Genomic DNA, 18,134 nt, shown 5'->3' with positions numbered 1-18,134 from the left:
CCTTCCCGCCCTTCCGCATGCTGCAGGAGTGCAGCGGCACCTGTCATGGACCTGCCCTGAGTCAGGTGATGCTGTGGGCACCGTGGAAGCTATACCTGCTGTGCTTGGAGGCGATGCTGGAGCTGCAGCCTCAGCTGGTTGGGCTGGTTCTGCACTAGGCCCGCAGGCCTGAGGCCTGGTCGGGGCTGCATCCGGAGTGTGGCGTAACTCGGCCGCTGCCCCATGGTGTGGAAGTTTGGGTCCTGCATGGGGGTATAGCTCCCCTGCGTCATCTGTGCCTGAGATGGGTACTGCTGCGGGAAGACGGGGGCCTTCTGCTCCAGCATCAGGTTGGAGTCCTGACTTGAGAACTGCTCGGGGTCTACTGCTTGGCTCTGAGGAGGAAGCCAGATAGCGAACAAATGAACTAAACTAGCACTGAAACCAGCAGGGTGGGTGTAAGGCTGTTTTCTCTCACTGTTATGTCTCTGAGGCTTTTTTTTTTCTTTTAGTTTGCTATTGGGTGTTATGTGCTCACCAGAGGCCAACAGGGGTGTGGGAGATGTGAGTAAGCACACCCCAAAGGGGGTGACTAAACCACAATCCCTTCTCCAAATCTATTCTCCTCTCAGGACTTTGGGCACGTACGCACATGTGGCTAGCATGCTTTTTTAGATTTTTCACTACAGGGCGTGTGCACTCGCCAGACAGACAGAAAGTGAAAAACCCCCCGGGGGGTATGCCCCCGCCGCAATCCCTTCTCCTCCATTCTCCTCTTGGGATCTTGGGCACGCATGCACGTGCCTGGCATGAGTTTTAAGCCACCAGGTTTGGGACTTCGACTGTGGTCAACTAAGTGGGAGACCAGCAATGTAACTATTACGGCATGTGCTGGTCCCCCCAGCATGTTTTTCAAGCCACCAGATCCAGGACTTGAAAATCGCAGTTGGTGACATGGAATCCAGCTGTCTTAACTACTGTGCCGCCCGTTGACCATGTCCGTGAAGCTTTTTATGCAGTACTTAGCTAAACTAAGGTACCTTTAGTTGACTCCACTTTTCCTTCTAGAAAATGCCTGTAAACAGATCCAGTCACATGAGGAAAGAACGGGCTGTGAATCTGGAGTGCTTCCTGCCCTCCTTCCTCCACAGCCTCAGACCGACCTGGACTTCGATAGGCAAATATCGCCTAGGACTGTTTTGTCTTGCATGGATTATCCAGGCAGCCTGTCTAAGTCACTTTAACTGGACGACCACCTCGGTGCCTAGGTGGGATCAGCAGTGTTGGGGTACTGTGTCCCCACTTCGCAGGTACACTTTGCCACTTGGAAACATGAAACCAACTGCAACAAGCCCACTGAGCCAGCATGTGGTGGGGGTTCCAACCCTGCTTTGTGATCTGGGACCGAGGTCCCCCCCAGGGTGACATTCTGCCTATTATTCACTGTCTCTCCCTGGCTGCTGGAACTTCCTGTGTGCCCTGCAGTTGCCAGCATCCTTAGTCCCTGGAGGCCTCTTTCTCAGTTCCTCACTCTCGACTTCTTAGGGCCAGCCCATCTATCTAGTCAGAACGGGCAGGTGTAGGAAGCCCGGAAGTTCCCCAGTGGCGCTCTCAGGCCCGGGGTAGCTGGGGACTTCCAGCAGTAAAAGCTACAGGCCTGACGGCATACAGGGAGAGACACTGCAGCAGTAACACAGCTCCTCGGGTTCTTGGTCTAGATTCGCCAACGCCTTCCTCAGAACCGACCTGCGCAGCCTAGAGCCTCCTAGAACCCTGGGCAAGATCAGTACAGCCCCAGGTCCAGTCTGGAAGTGCTCTGGGCCCACTGCTTTCTCAGGGTAGTTTCAAACATGCAGAGGGGGTCTCAGCAGGGGAAGGCACTCACTGTTGAATTACTACTTTTTAAAATCTTTATTATTATTATTAATTTGCTACAAGGCACATGTACTCACCAGAGACAGAGAGAGAGAGAGAGAGAGAGAGCGAGCGAGCAAGTTGCCAGGTCAGGGACTCGAACCATGTTCAGCCATGTAGGAGTCCAGCGCCTTAACCACCACACCACCTGACAGCGCCATTGAGTTATTACTCACTACTCTTTTTTTTTTTGGAGAGATTTTCACTGTAGGGCGCGTGCGCTCGCCAGACAGACAGAGAGAGACATAGAGACAGAAAGCGAGAAATCACCCCCCAGGGGGGATGGTCACGCCGCAATCCCTTCTCCTCCATTCTCCTCTCGGGATCTTGGGCACACGCACACACGCGCCCGGCGTGAGTTTTAAGCCACCGGGTCCGGGACACGAACCGCGGTCGACTACGTGGGAGTCCAGCGACATAGCCATTACGCTAACTGCTGGTTCCCTGAGTTACTACTCTTAACGCTCTACATAAAACTGTCTCAGAACTTTAATCTGCCCATTTTTAACAGGGAGAAAATACAACGAAGTAATTTTCAGTTTTAAAGAAAACACACAACTTTGATGAATACAAATAAAAGTACACTTGGACTCTCCATTTCCTCAGCACCTAACGTTCATATTTCTGTAACTCAGTTTAATATGGCAATATTATAATGATGATGGGGATTTGAGGAGACTAGACAGAAGTAATACAAATAAATGAAAATAGGAAATGAGAAATATTAAATGACGTGACACCAGTTTTGATAAAAACAATGTTACCCCAGCAACTCCGTGGACCACAGTTTTAATTACTTAGACAAAGCCCAGGATAACGACACTGACTGCTGAATTCTAACGACTCTAATGGCAAAGCCAGTCAGCCACACAGGAAGTATCTGAACTCCATTTTCCTGTCTCGATTTCTTTCAGGTTCTATTGTGTAACCTTCCCGTCATTTCTTTCCATTCTGCTGCTCTCAGTTTGAATTGACAAGTCTCAACTCCCACTCGTGTCTGCTGAACTGCAGGGTGGGGGGAAGACTGCGTTCAATGCCTCAGAGAGGTCTCCGATGACTCGGCATCACCCTTCCCACAGGATGGCAGGCCCAGTGGCATGTCACATGTGTAAGAGGTTGAGTCGACACTGGAAGGAACGTTTTGGCAGTAAGAAGAAAAGATGACTCATGCCGAGTAGCGGGGAAGGCGGCGACCAGTGTGACGGCTTTCCCTGGTTACCTGCTGTACAGTAAACCAGGGTGCACGCATCACACCGCGGGCTGCACGGGCAGATTCAGGCGCCATCAGGAGACGGTGCCAACATAGTGACTATGTCATTGCTTTCGAGTACTCACCACGGAGAGAATGACTTGTTTAAAGTAATCAATTACCCGGAGGAGGTGAGTAAAAATAAGCGTGAGGAGTGGATAATTTATAATTCCCATTTATACTAAAAAGCTCCTGAAATTACCGTGAGCTAACCATACAAAGGGTACAGTGATTAAAGAGCTGGGGAGTCCCTCTAAAACGACGGCCACATCACGTGCACAGTCTTCTTCTATCACAACACCTTCCCGTGCCCAGCCTGCAGGCACAGAGTTAATGTGGTCACGGCTACAGATATGCACAGGGCTTCCCGGGGAAGGTTCTAGACAATGGCATCCATTCTCTGCCCCTTGTGTGTCCCTCCTGGTCAGCAAGTGTAACACTAGGTGAGCTGGACTTGAGTCTCTGTCACTTCACTTAGTTACCCAAAGTATGTGAGAGTAACTGGGGGCCTCTCATAGGTGAAAGAGAAGTCCACAGCGCAAGCTGCAGATGCCCTGGAAGTGAGGGGACACGGCACTCTGGTGCCCGTGAGCGCGCCGCCGCCCTCCGCACTTACCTGGCTGACCAGCTCAGGTATTCCCAAGGCTCTGTCGATCTCCTCGAGGCCATCGAAATTCCGCAAGGCCAGGTAGAGCTGGTCCAGGAGGGCCCCCTCATCACTCGGAGACTCGGCTGCAGGATGTGGACACAGCAAGTCGTCCGGAGAGCTGCCAAACGGCTGCCTGTAAAGAGACGAACTTCACCTTGGGCCGACGGACAAGATGGCGGATCAGAGGACATGACTGCCTGCCAGGGTCTTTGAAATAAACTGCTGCAGCAGCCCCACGGAATGACAAGCTGAAGTCAGTGATATCCTTAACTCGTGCCCCTACAGGTCGAAGACAAACAGGCCCGTGAGCTAAGGCTCCCTCCTGCCTCACTTCACAGCTGGCGAAGCCGAGGTTACACACCTGCTGGTGTCACAAAGGCAGACCCTGCAATGCGGGGAGTCCAACATGAGCTGTGTGAGCCCAGGGCCCAGCCGCTAGCGCTCTGTCCCCGTAAGTGTCCCCCGACTCCTCCACGTGCATGTATGTGCTGTGCACGGAGGAGGGCAAGCACTGCCGGGACACGGGAGGACACACTGAATGAATGAGTGGCCTTGTTCTATAGGAGGTGCGGTCACCCCGCTGGGAGAGACAAGACCACAGCACGCAGGACACGGGCATGTCCTTGGACTCTGCAGCCAGCTTTCACTTGACTGGCTGACAGGAAACGCCTCCGTTATGCATAAGCAGGACGTGGAGACATTTACTACTGCATTCAAGGAGAGCAGCTGTTAGCCTGCCCAAGCTAGGTATGAAAGAAAAGTGGCTCATGGGGGCCAGCAGGTAGCATAGTGGTTAAGGTGCTAGACTCCCATGTGGCTGACAATGGTTCTAGCCCCGGACCAAGCAGCTTGAAACTCACATCAGGCATATGTCCATGCGTGCCCAAAACTCTGAGAGGGGAACAGAGAAGGGATTATGAGGGAGTGATTTCTCTTTCTGTCTCTCTGGCGAGTGTACATGGCCTATAGCAAAAAATTTCTAAAAGAGAAAAGGGGGTCATGGGGGGCCAACAGGTGGTGGTGTGTGGTGTGGTGGTTAAGGTACTGGATCCACATGGTCAACTCCATGGTTCAAGTCCTGGTCCTCATGGCTTGAATATCACGCCAGGCATGCAAATACCCAAAATCCCAAGAGGAGAATGGAGGAGAAGATATTGCTGAGTAGTCAACACCCCTGGGGGCAGGTGATTCTCTCCTGCCTTATGATGAGTACACATACCCTATAGCAAAAAAGCTGAAAAAAAATTAAAATCAGTGGGTAAAATAGGAAGCTTTTTTTTTTCTTTGAGAGGTCTTTGCTATAGGGCGCATGCAATTGTCAGAAAGACAGAGACAGACAGACAGAAAGTGAGAAATCACCCCCCAGAGGGGATGGTCACGCCGCAATCCCTTCTCCTACATTATCCTCTCGGGATCTTGGGCACATACGCACATGCGCCTGGTGTGAGTTTAAGCCACCGGGTCTGGGACTTGAACTGTGGTCGACTATATGGGAGAACAGTGAGATAGCCATTCCGCCAACTGCTGGTCCCAATAGGAAGCTTTTATAAATAAAGCTCCTGAGTTAAATATCAAATCGGGAAATGATACTTGTACTTTACCCGAAGTCTGTGTTGTACTCTCAGAATTTACTATATGATGCTTGGAGAAAATAAAAGCTCCCGGAGAAGCAAACTCCCCGTGAGCTAAGGCTCCCTCCTGCCTCACTTCACAGCTGGCGAAGCCGAGGTTACACACCTGCTGGTGTCACCAAGGCAGACCCTGCAATGCGGGGAGTCCAACATGAGCTGTGTGAGCCCAGGGCCCAGCCGCTAGCGCTCTGTCCCCGTAAGTGTCCCCCGACTCCTCCACGTGCATGTATGTGCTGTGCACGGAGGAGGGCAAGCACTGCCGGGACACGGGAGGACACACTGAATGAATGAGTGGCCTTGTTCTATAGGAGGTGCGGTCACCCCGCTGGGAGAGACAAGACCACAGCACGCAGGACACGGGCATGTCCTTGGACTCTGCAGCCAGCTTTCACTTGACTGGCTGACAGGAAACGCCTCCGTTATGCATAAGCAGGACGTGGAGACATTTACTACTGCATTCAAGGAGAGCAGCTGTTAGCCTGCCCAAGCTAGGTATGAAAGAAAAGTGGCTCATGGGGGCCAGCAGGTAGCATAGTGGTTAAGGTGCTAGACTCCCATGTGGCTGACAATGGTTCTAGCCCCGGACCAAGCAGCTTGAAACTCACATCAGGCATATGTCCATGCGTGCCCAAAACTCTGAGAGGGGAACAGAGAAGGGATTATGAGGGAGTGATTTCTCTTTCTGTCTCTCTGGCGAGTGTACATGGCCTATAGCAAAAAATTTCTAAAAGAGAAAAGGGGGTCATGGGGGGCCAACAGGTGGTGGTGTGTGGTGTGGTGGTTAAGGTACTGGATCCACCTGGTCAACGGCTTGAATATCACGCCAGGCATGCAAATACCCAAAATCCCAAGAGGAGAATGGAGGAGAAGATATTGCTGAGTAGTCAACACCCCTGGGGGCAGGTGATTCTCTCCTGCCTTATGATGAGTACACATACCCTATAGCAAAAAAGCTGAAAAAAAATTAAAATCAGTGGGTAAAATAGGAAGCTTTTTTTTTTCTTTGAGAGGTCTTTGCTATAGGGCGCATGCAATTGTCAGAAAGACAGAGACAGACAGACAGAAAGTGAGAAATCACCCCCCAGAGGGGATGGTCACGCCGCAATCCCTTCTCCTACATTATCCTCTCGGGATCTTGGGCACATACGCACATGCGCCTGGTGTGAGTTTAAGCCACCGGGTCTGGGACTTGAACTGTGGTCGACTATATGGGAGAACAGTGAGATAGCCATTCCGCCAACTGCTGGTCCCAATAGGAAGCTTTTATAAATAAAGCTCCTGAGTTAAATATCAAATCGGGAAATGATACTTGTACTTTACCCGAAGTCTGTGTTGTACTCTCAGAATTTACTATATGATGCTTGGAGAAAATAAAAGCTCCCGGAGAAGCAAACTCGTTCTTCGGCAAGTGAGAAGCAGTTCACCAAGGGACGGGTCATCACCTGGACGAGCTGCACACCCCCTGGTTTTCAGGCAGTCTAATGTGCCACTCCGGCCTAGAACCCTAAACCACAGAGGTGCCGAGTGCTGGAACCACCGGAAGGCATGCTCGGACAGTCGATGCTCTCCATGTCTCTCTGTTACGTGAGAGGAACTCCCCAGCATGGCGTGCCCTTGACTTCTCTCCTGCTGCCCCCTGGCCCCAGTCTGCATTCCCCGGCCTCCACGGCATCTCCACCAGGCTGTCGGGCAGGTTCCACTCACACCCTGCGGGGCTCGTGGCCTCAGTTCTCAATCGCACTGCAGACAGCCTGGCTGCCCTTCCTGCTTCTCCTGCAGCCCACGCCCTCCCAGGCTGACTTTAAACTCAGATGCAGCTGGACCCTTCCACTGCTGTCACACTCAGGGACTGGGAGAAGAGGAGAAGCCCCAGACACCTGTCATGGAAACAGAGGGAAGCCCCACCATGAGGAGAAGGAGTGTCACGGAGAGTTCAAGCCCCCCCCTCACCCAGCAGACGTTGGCTACACAACTCAGTTCTCTTAGCCAGAGACCTCAAGCTCTCAAGATGTGAGCGGAGTGAGGCAGTAGAGTTATTTCTTGGCCTAGCTTGATCATTTTCAACTTTTCTTTTTTCTTAAGTTCCATTCACGCAGAACCCGCCACCCCAGGCTTCTCTGTTGACAACGGGCTAACGTGAAATCGAATCCATACAAAGCCCAGTGGATTCTGCACCAACAGGCTTCCCAGCCTCAACTCTGACCCAAAGCAGGTCGTACATTTTCTTCCAAACTGAATTGCTTAAAAGAAGTGCGATAAGTGGCTAGAAAACCTGAAATAACTTTAAAGTAGTAAAAAATCTTTGTTTTGACCACACAGCTGGTGGTCAAAGAGAACTGGGCCTGGCTGCAGAGGTACATGTGGGCGAGCACTGCCATGTGATGGCTGAGGCCGCACGGGAAGCCCAGGATCGGTTCCCGAACAACCTCAACAGTCAGGGTTGGAGCACGCCTGTGGTCCTAGCTTACCGGGAGGCTGAGGCAGGAGGACTACAACGTGGTGACAACGCCAGAACTACCTCTCTCTCTCTCATGTACAAATACCCCCCAAACCGAAGAAAGCGACAGTAAAAGAAGCAACAGCAGAACGGGAGGTGCTGAGTCACCACACTCGTGCAGCACACTGAGCAAGCGTGCTAAGCGTGCTGTCTCTGGACCAAGTGTGACTCTGGAACTGCTTCCGCTTCTGTTTTAACAGGACCCTTACTTGTTTGGACAATGACAAAAAACCTAACTTTGGGCCTAGTTATCCCTAGAAACTAGTCTATAAGTCAAATACATTTCCACATTTATATTGAGCCACCATGCAATGTATTTTTCTGAATATAAAAATGGTTTTTGGGACCAGCAGTTGGCGTTATGGCTAGGTCGCTGGACTCCCATGTAGCCGACTGCAGTTTGAGTCCCAGACCCGGTGGCTTAAACTCACACTGGGCGCAAGTGTGTGCGTGAGTGCGTGCCCGCCCAGGATTCCAAGAGGAGAATGGAGAAGGGATTGCGGTGTGGCCATCCCCCCTGGACAGTGATTTCTCGCTTTCTGTCTGTCTTTCTGGCAAGTGCATGCACCCTACAGCAAAAATCCGCCCCCCCCCCAAAAAAAGGTTTTTAATACACAGAAACCCAGCTAGACCAGGACGCCCTCTGCTTTTGTCCCCTGGAACTTACCGCTGTGCTGTGCATGTGTTCACACACTGGGTCAGGAGACAGACACAAGTCCCGCCCTCACTGAATACTGAACAGTAAAACTGCTAATCAGTTTCCCTAGAAAATAACCTAGAAACTGCATCCCCTAACCAGTACGTGGTGCTAGATTTAATTACGCATCATGCATTTGTATTAGGCACAAGTTTCCATGGAAATGGGTAATGTACCAAATAAAGAGATCTGGAAACAGCCAACCACTTGGTGATACCATGAAATTAGATCCCAGAGCTGGGCGACCTTGAGAAACCAGTGCCTCTGAGTGCAAGGACATCGGCGACCCGCACTCTCCACACGCAGCTCCCCACGGGCCTTGCCAGCCTGTCCATCAGGAACCATGCGCTGCCCGCGGATCCCTTGCCTGCTCTGCCTATTTCTGCTCCTGGGAAGGCCAGGAGTGCTGCCATCACCTGGGGTTGTCAGAAAGGCAGAAGCCTGGAGCTGGCAGGTGGCATGGTGGAGAAGGTGCTGGACTCCCACATGGCCAACAACGGTTTGAGTCCTGGACCTGGTTGCTTGCTTTCTAACTTTCCCTTTCTCTTTCTGGTCAAATTTTAAAAAATAACAACAAATAAAATGAAATAAATAATTCTTTAAAAAAAAGCAGAAGCCTGGGCCCTTTCAGACTAGGTGATTCAGAACCTGCATTTTAATGGCACCCAGGTGGTCCCAAACAGAGTGGGGTCCAGACACCCTAGCTGTCTGCTTCTCCCCCAAACAGCTGGCATACAGCTGGCAAGCACCCTTCTATTTCCTTAGGACAGTTTATGAAAGCTTGTTTCGTTGGAGTGAAATAACTAATTCCCAATTTGTTCTCTCATATCTGCTTGCTGGGGTCATATTAATCTGCTATTTCTTTTTTTGAGAACTTCACTGAACTCTGAATCCTTTATTATCTCCTGAAATAGACAGGAAAAGGAGGTCCAGCTGCAGTGGTACGTACTGCTAGGGCGCTGTGCTCTACGGGCTGGGACATGTGGGATGCCAGGGTTCGATTCCTGGTCCAACCTAATGGCCAGGTGTGGGGGTATACAGCTGCAATCCCAGAAACTCAGGAAAGTGGAGATGGGAGGACTGCGAGCACAAGGTTGGCCTGAGCAACAGGGCGAGCCCCTGTCTGAAAGAGCCGGGCTGGATGTGCTAGTCCCGGTGCGGATTGTGTGGCAGGACTGTGACATAGTGAAGCCCTCTTGGGTTAAAAAAACAAAAGAAACATGGGAACTACAGTCTTTCTGAGCCTGTGCAACACCAACCAAGAGAAAGGTTTATGTCTCAGAGTAGCATTAACTCCAAACTCAGGTTTAAAACAAAAAACAAAAAACAAACACAGACAGGGCCAGCAGGTTACACGGAGCTTAAGGCAGCTGGACCCCACACGGCTAACCACCTGGTTCACGTTCTGGACCTGGTGCCTTGAAAATCACAACAGGTGTACATACGTGTGTGCCCCAAGTCCAAGAGGAGAATGGAGAAGGGACTGCAGTGTGGCCATCCCCGGCCACAGGGTGATTTCTCTCTTCCCTTCTCTTTCTCTCTCCCTCCAGTGAGCACATGCACCTAACAGCTAAATTAAAAACCAAACCAAACCAAAACCCTAACAAGCAAATAAAAGCTTTCTTGGGAATAAGCAGCTCTGGAAATACACTCCATCCCCGTGAAATGCCAGACAAAAATGTCACACTTTGCTCATTTGTGAATTTGGTAACAGAAAATACGACTTTGGACTCAAAATGGTCCCTGAAGGCGAAATGTCCAGTCAGCAGTAAGTCCTCATTGAGCCTCTGACCACAACACTTAATACAGGAGCCTCAGGCCAAATTTCTCTAGTAATAATCCTTTTTTTTTTTTTTGGAGAGGTTTTTTTGCTACAGGGCATGTGTGCTCGCCAGAAAGAGAGAGACAGAGAGACAGAAAGTGAGAAACCAGCCCCCAGGCAATACTGCAATCCCTTCTCCTCTAGGGATCTTGGGCACGCACATGCACGTGCACGCGCCCATCATGAGCTTAAGTCACCGGGTCTGGGACTCAAACCACAGTCAACTACACGGGAGTCCAGCGACATACCCATTATGCTAACTGCTGGTCCCTCTAGTAATAATCTTAAACATTTGTTTTCTAACAATTTTACTCCATGGAAAACATCACCTACATCCTTCAAGTTCCTGCCCCCTTGCTTAGGCTCCTGACGCCCCTGCCTCAGGGCTCTTTATCCACCCACTCTTGGTGAGCAGCACCCTCATTTAGGCCTCAAGGTTGCCTGGGCAAGGTCTGCTTGAGAGCCCTGCTAGAATCCCACAAGGCCATGCACGTAACACATTTGTGACACTGGGTTGTAGGGAGTAACACCTGAATAGACAGACACCAACCCAAATCGGACCACCTAAGAGCTAAAACTTGAGCCTCCCCTGAGCCACTGGTGACAGGTACAAGTATTTTATTTTTAGGTTTTGCCCAAAAGGTATATGTGCTCATCAGGGAGAGACAGAGAAGAGGGAAGGAAAGTAAGAAATCACCCATCCCACCCCCAGGAGGATGGCCATGCCACAACCCTTCTCCTCTGTTCTCTTCTTGGGATTTTGGGCAGAGATGCACATGTGCCTAGCATGAGTTTCAAGCCATGAGGTCCAGGACTCAAACTGTGGTTAGCCACGGGGGAGTACAGCAGCGTAGCCATTATACCACCCTCTGCCCCCAGCAGATGCCTTTTTAATTCGTAAAGCAGAAGAGAGCAACAGAAAGCACAGAGCTAGCCTGAGAGCTCTGGAATGAGCTGACAACCCTGAAAAAGACTCAGGGAATAGTGACTCCTGCTCCCGGCAAAGACCAACACAAACTCTCTCTTGAGCAAAGTGTTCTCAGTTCAGATCCAGGTACTTCAGTGGCCCCGCTCAACAGTGAATGCTGAAGGAAAGTACCAAGAAACTCAGGGGAATAGGTCCCCTGGAACGAGTCACCAAGTGGATTTAGATTCCCAAGAAACTAGATGCTGGAATTAGCAGATAAAAATTTTAGAAAATGCCAATGAATGTAACGGTGAAAAATATGAAGATAAAAATCACAATAATCAGTAAGATACTATGAAAAGTGACCAGGCAAACAGAACTTTTAAAAATGAAAGTGAATGGCCTGCCGTAGTGTGGTGGTAAAGGTGCTGAACTCCCTGATGGCTGACCATAGTTTGAGCCCCAGACCTGGCAGCTAGAAAATCACACCAGGTGTGTGTGCATGTATGTCCAAAAAATCGCAAGAGTAGACTGGAGGAGAAAGGATTACGATGTGGCCATCCCTCCTGGGGTGTGTGTGTGTGTGATTTTCCATTTCCTTCCCTATGGGACATGCACCCTTATGGCAAAAAACTTAAAAAAATTAAAAAACAAACAACTGGATTAAATACAGCTAAAGAGGTGAAAATACATCAATTAAGAAATAGAGAAGTGGGGGCCAGCAGGTGGCATGGTGGTTAGGAGCTGGACATTCCCACGTGGCTGACCACAGTTCCAAGTTGTGGAACTGGTGGCTTGCTTTCTCTTTCTCTCTCTCTCTCTTTCTGGTCAGACTGGAATAAATGAATGAATAAATAAAATAAGTAATTCTTTAAAAAAAAAAATAGAGGAGGGGACTGGCAGGTAGCATGGTAGTTGGACTGGACTCCCACATGGCTGAATGCGGTCAGGTCCCGGACCTGGAGGCTTACTTTCACTCCCCCCACTCTGTCTCTTTCTGGTCAAATTAACATAAATAAATAAATAAATAAACAAATAAGTACAGTTAAATAATTCTTTTTTTTAAAAAAAAAAGTAGAATTAAAAAAAAAAAAAAAACCTAATGTAGAGTGGTCAGCAGATGACATGTGGTTACATTGCTGGATTCCTATTTGGCTGACCACGGTTCAAATCCCAAACCTGGTGGCTTGAAGATCATGCCGGGTGCATATGCGTGCATGCCTAAGATTCCGGGAGAATCGAGGAGAACAGACTGCAGCATGGTCATCACCCTGGGGGGCTGATTTCTCACTTTCTCTCTCATGGTCTCTGTCTGTCTCTCTCTCTCTGGCAAGCACATGTGCCCTAAGGTAAAAATCTCTAAAAAACAAACAAACAAACAAACAAAACATAGAACAAGAAGGTATACCACATGTGTTCTCATAATCCCAGAGAGAGAAAGAACAGAGTAAATGGAGAGGAAGAATATAAAGAGAAAATGGCTACCAAGTTCCCAAAACCGATGAAGAACACAAATCCACAAATTAAAAAAATATACACCAAATACCAAAGAGAATAAACAATAATAAATCCACTCCTCGATATACTGTAGTGAAACTACAATGCAAAAACAAAGAACATTTCAAAAGTAATGAGAAAGAAGCGATCAGCTACAAAGAAACAAAAATAGCCAGATAATCAGAACAATAAAAACCTCAATTACATGACACTTCCCTTTTCCAGGATTCAAAGCGAAAAGTCTGAATTCTTCAGCGCTTGGAATTTAAGACCCTCAGTAAATCTATTGCTGTAGTGACTTCTATGACACCCCTTTGATTATTCATGTACTGCGGTAACATGTACGAAGCGTAGGACACGCTACTTCCTGTTGCCCTCCACACACTGTGCTGCTTCTGTAACCTCAGGGCCTCGGGTGTGCTTCTGCCTGGGCTGGCCCTTCATCTCTGCCGTCTGAAATCAGACCTCTTCTCCAGGACTCTGCTGAAGCTGTTCTGGTTCACCTAGCAGAATAATCCCTTGAAACATGTTTATTTCTTACAGTGTCCACACTATCACAGATATCAGTGTGCACATTATATTTTCTAACTTCGCTGGGTCTTCTTTAAAAGCTGCGTCCTAGGTCTCGCTGACTCCTGGACTTCCCCCACCTCTTTACTCCCTGCCCAGCAGCTGTTATCATCTAAACCAATGAAAACTGGTCAGACACCAGCTACTTAAAAGGAAAGGGTTAACTTCCGGCATGGGTGTAAAATGACTTCCAGAACCCATGGACTAGGACTCTCTTGAAATCTACTGGGCGCTCAGGACTCACCTGTTTTGGCTGTTAAAAGACGTCTGGTCGATAGGCAGGATGCTTTCAGGCCATGGGGCAGTCTGATTCGGAGGAGCTTGTTGTTGGCTATACTGAGGTCCACCCATGTTCATCTCTAATTCAGATGGCCCTAAAAAGGGAGAAGAGATCAACTCAAAGGCCTTACATCTTGTAAATGGATCAAGGAAGTCTCTATTTTTGCTGTGTGAAAATATCTGGTTTATGGAAAGTGGAAAAGGTACTATTAATAACAATCGAGGTGAAATAAGATAAAATTCTGGTTTTAAAATAAAAATAAGGGTGGGACCAGCAGTTAGCGTAATGGCTATGTCGCTGGACCCCCCTCCCCCCCCGTAGGGGACCGCGGTTTGAGTGTTGGACCCGGTGGCTTGAACTCACGCTGGGTGCGTGTGTGTGTGTGTGCCCAAGATCCCAAGAGGAGAATGGAGGAAAAGGGATTGGGGCGTGGCCATCCCCCCCGGGGGGTGATGTCTCGCTTTCTGTCTCTTTCTCTCTATCTGTCTGGCGAGTGCACACGCCCTATAGCAAAAACCTCTCAAAAAAAAAAAAGAAATAAGGGCAATAACCATTGAAGCTACTCACCCACTTTAGAGAATATCTAGACTAGCAGTTCCAAACCCTTAGCATTTAAGATCCTCTACGCTCTTTTTTCTTTTTCTTTAGATGTTTTGCTATAGTGTGGATACACTTACCGGTGAGAGACAAAGAAAAAGGGAAAGAAATAAATCACTCCTTGAGGGGGATGGCCATACTTCAATCTTTTCTCCTCTCAGGATTTTGGGCATGCATGGGCACACACACGCATCCAGAGTGGTTTTTAAGCCAGTGGGTCTGGGGCTTGAACCACAGAGTTGGCTATGTGGGATCCAGTGCCTTAATCACCACACCACCTGTGGGCTGCCCTCTATACTCTTTTTAAAAAATGCCTTTGTTCATGTGAATTAAACCTTAATAAGTTACTGTATTAGAAACCAAAGCTGGGAAATAGAGAACGTACTAATAAAGCTATAGAGACATATTTCTAGCTCAGATGACAGATGCCTTTCAGTGAAGACTAAGAATAAATATCTAGATTTAAGGAGATTATGGTTTTTTAATGAACGAATATATTGGGTTGTCAGAAAAGCCGTGACGTATTTTTTGTTATTCTGTGCAAAAATACATGATGACTTTTCTGACAACCCAATATATACTTTATTTATTTAAGTTTTGGAGAGGTTTGTGTTTTTTTTTGCTCTAGGGTGCGTGTACTCACCAGAGACAGAAAGCGAGAAATCACCCCCCGGGGAATGGCCACGCTGCAATCCCTTCTCCTCCATTTTCCTCTTGGACTCTTGGGCAAGTACATGTGCCCAGCATGAGTTTAAGCCACTGGGTCTGGGACTCGAACCGTGGGCGACTACATGGGAGCCCAGCAACATAGCCATTTTGGTAACAGCTGGTTCCTATATTTTAATTTTTTTTTTTGAGAGGTTTTTGCTATAGGGTGCGTGCACTCGCCAGACAGACAGAGAGAGACAGAGAGACAGAAAGTGAGAAATCACCCCCCAGGGAGGATGGCCACGCTGCAATCCCTTCTCCTCCATTCTCCTCTCAGGATCTTGGGCACGCACGCACATGCACCTGGTGTGTTTTTAAAGCCACTGGGTCCTGGATGCGAACCGTGCTCAACTACGTGGGAGTCCAGTGACATAGCCATTACTCTAACTGCTGGTCCCGCTATATTTTAATTTTTGACAGATGGCACATGTGCTCACTGGAGAGAGACAGAAGAGAGAATGAGAGAGAGGGAAAACGAGAAAGCACCTTCAACAGGAAATGCTCACATCATAATCCTTTCTTCTCTGTTTATCCTTTCTGTTAGGATTATGGGCATACATGTACACCTAACTGGCCTGTCTCTCAAGAGGGTGGGTCTAAGACTTGAACCATGCACTGACCCAAAATGAATTAATACTTAAAAATTTGGGGGGAACAAGCAGTTAGCATAATGGCTATGTCGTTGGACTCCCACGTAGTCGACTGCAGTTCATGTCCTGGACCCGGTGGCTTAAAACTCACACCGGGCGTGTGTGCGTGTGTGCCCGAGATCCCGAGAGGAGAATGGAGGAGAAGGGATTGTGGCGTGGCCATCCCCCCTGGGGGGTGATTTCTCACTTTCTGTCTCTCTGTCTCTCTCGGTCTTTTGGGCGAGCGCACCCTTTAGCAAAAATCTCTCTCTCTCAAAAAAGAAAAAAATCAGGACCAGCTGCTTTCCCTGTCTCTCTCTGGTGAATATGTGTGTCTCTATAGCAAATTAAAGAGACATAAAGAGAAATAAAAATAAAAACTTATTTTAATTTATTTATTTATTTATTTTTACTTTGGTATTTTTTTTTTTTACTTTAGTGTTTTTTTTGTTTGTTTGTTTGTTTTTTTATTCTAGCATTTCTTTTTCTTTTACTTTATTTTATAGGATTTTTACTTTACTTAGTAACATTTGGCTGGCTGTAAGGAGTGTCCACTCGCCTGACTCTTTCTTTGTACTCAGGCCCCACAATGGGAGCCACTTTGCCGGGACCAGCACGGCATGAACACTTTTTTCTGAGTAGGGAAGACTGTGGGTTAGAAATAGACTCAATAACACACATAAAGACAGACAAGTATAGAAAAGCGGGGATTGGGTGGGCACAGCTTCTCTGATGGAGAAGTTGCAACAAGAAATAAAAATACTTAAAAACATTTCAAGTTAATTTTATATAGTAATCTGGTTATTTTCAGTACTTTTCATGCAATCCTCAAATGATATGAATTGATGTTTAGGAATCACTCATTATTTTAAGTACGTCTGATGTAGAAAAGCAATATAAATGTCATCTCCCATATGCAACAAGCCAAAATGTGCTAAGCAATTAAAAAACTAGGTAAGAAAACGGACAGCAGAGTTAGGGTGAGAAGTTTGCGTTATCTTGTCACAACGATCCCGGTGTTTCTCTGTGCATGACTTGGCTCTTCCTCGCAGTGTGGTATCTAACTACATGGAAAGCACGTAGGCATGGCCTTACCTGAGTTATGCTAATGTACAATGTACAAAGCTAGTGACTAAGAAAATAATCTGAAATATGAATTGTGCAGACCATTAACTTTGTTACTATAACAGGTTTATTGAGATGCAATTCACAGACATACAATTTGTGCATCTGAAGTGTATGATTCAATGGGTTTAGTATAGTTGGAGTTGTACAATTGTTACCAAAATCAATTTTAGAACATTTTCATTCTGCAAAAAAGAAACCCCTTACCCACCAGGAGTTACTCCCTACAGCACCTGGATTCTTTGATTCTTGGACTCCTGTGTTCTCACTGACATTCCATGTGAACAGTATCATACAACACACCATTACTTTTTTTTTTTTTTAAAAAAAGAATTATTTTACTTTTTATTTAAACTATTTATTTATTTATATTTTTAATTTGACCAGAGAGGGACAGAGAAAGTGAGAAAGCAAACCATCAGGTCTGGGACTTGAACTGTGGTCAGCCATGTGGGAGTCCAGTGCCCTTAACCACCATGTCACCTGCCAGATCCAACACACTGTTACTTTTACCTACATACAAAGTGTCCCCAGGTAGACCTGTTAGTGGTCCTCATACTCTGAGATGTTCCATAAAACCCTGCACCTTCACTGAGGACCTGCGAGGTTCTGATCTAATAGTTTAGGTTGTTGGCTAAGAATACGCATTTTTAAGTTCCTGAGAAAATTCTGATGATCACCCTGAGTAAGAAACAACTGTTGTACTACTTATCTATTTATTTATTCTAAAAAAGTCACGGGGCTGGCAGGTGGTGTGGTGGTTAAGAGTGCTAGACTCCAACATTGCTGACTGAGGTTCAAGTCCTGGACCTGGTTGCTTTTTCCTTACCCCCCCCCCCCCTCTTTCTTATTCTGGTCAAATTAAAAAATAATAATGATTAAAATTGAATACACTAGTTTGTTTGTTTGTTTGTTTGAAATCATACATCAGGGTTGGTAGGTGGAGTGGTAGTTAGGGTGCTGGACACCCACACGGCCGACTACAGTTCGAGTCCCGGACCTGGCGGCTTGCTTTCTCACTTTTCCTTTCTCTCTGTTCAAATTAAAGAAAAAAATATAGTAACATTGGATTGTCGGGAAAGTCATGATGCATTTTTGCATAGAAAAACAGAGAAATACACATAATGACTTTTTGGATGATACAGTAAATTAAAAAAATCATATACCTATATGCATAACTATAAAATACATACAAAATGGGACCAGCAGTTGGCATAATGGCTATGTCACTAGACTCCCATGTAGTCGACCACAGTTCAAGTCCCAGACCTGGTGGCTTAAACTCATGCCAGGCTCGTGTGCGTAAATGCCCAAGATCCCGAGAGAGAACGGAGGAGAAGGGATTGCTGCATGGCTATCCCCCCGGGGAGTGATTTCTCGCTT

At 47.6% G+C, this 18,134-nt stretch overlaps 1 protein-coding gene across 7 annotated transcripts in view; it reads right to left on the bottom strand.

The window, feature by feature from the left end:
* The window catches only part of NCOA2 (nuclear receptor coactivator 2), a 214,212-nt gene that overhangs the window by 16,070 nt on the left and 180,008 nt on the right, over positions 1 to 18,134 (bottom strand). For all 7 annotated transcript variants that reach the window (XM_006165992.3, XM_027767271.1, XM_006165995.3 and 4 more), the window contains 3 exons: positions 13,657 to 13,786; positions 3,759 to 3,924; positions 96 to 374 (listed from right to left, as the gene is read on the bottom strand). In XM_006165992.3, the coding sequence (XP_006166054.1) occupies positions 96 to 374; positions 3,759 to 3,924; positions 13,657 to 13,786 (575 nt within the window). The remainder of the gene's footprint in view (positions 1 to 95; positions 375 to 3,758; positions 3,925 to 13,656; positions 13,787 to 18,134) is intronic.

Source organism: Tupaia chinensis, unplaced genomic scaffold (genome assembly GCF_000334495.1).
Source record: "Tupaia chinensis unplaced genomic scaffold, TupChi_1.0 Scaffold144138_1, whole genome shotgun sequence".
NCBI classification, from domain to species: domain Eukaryota; kingdom Metazoa; phylum Chordata; class Mammalia; order Scandentia; family Tupaiidae; genus Tupaia; species Tupaia belangeri.
This window is presented reverse-complemented; position numbering and strand designations above follow the sequence as displayed.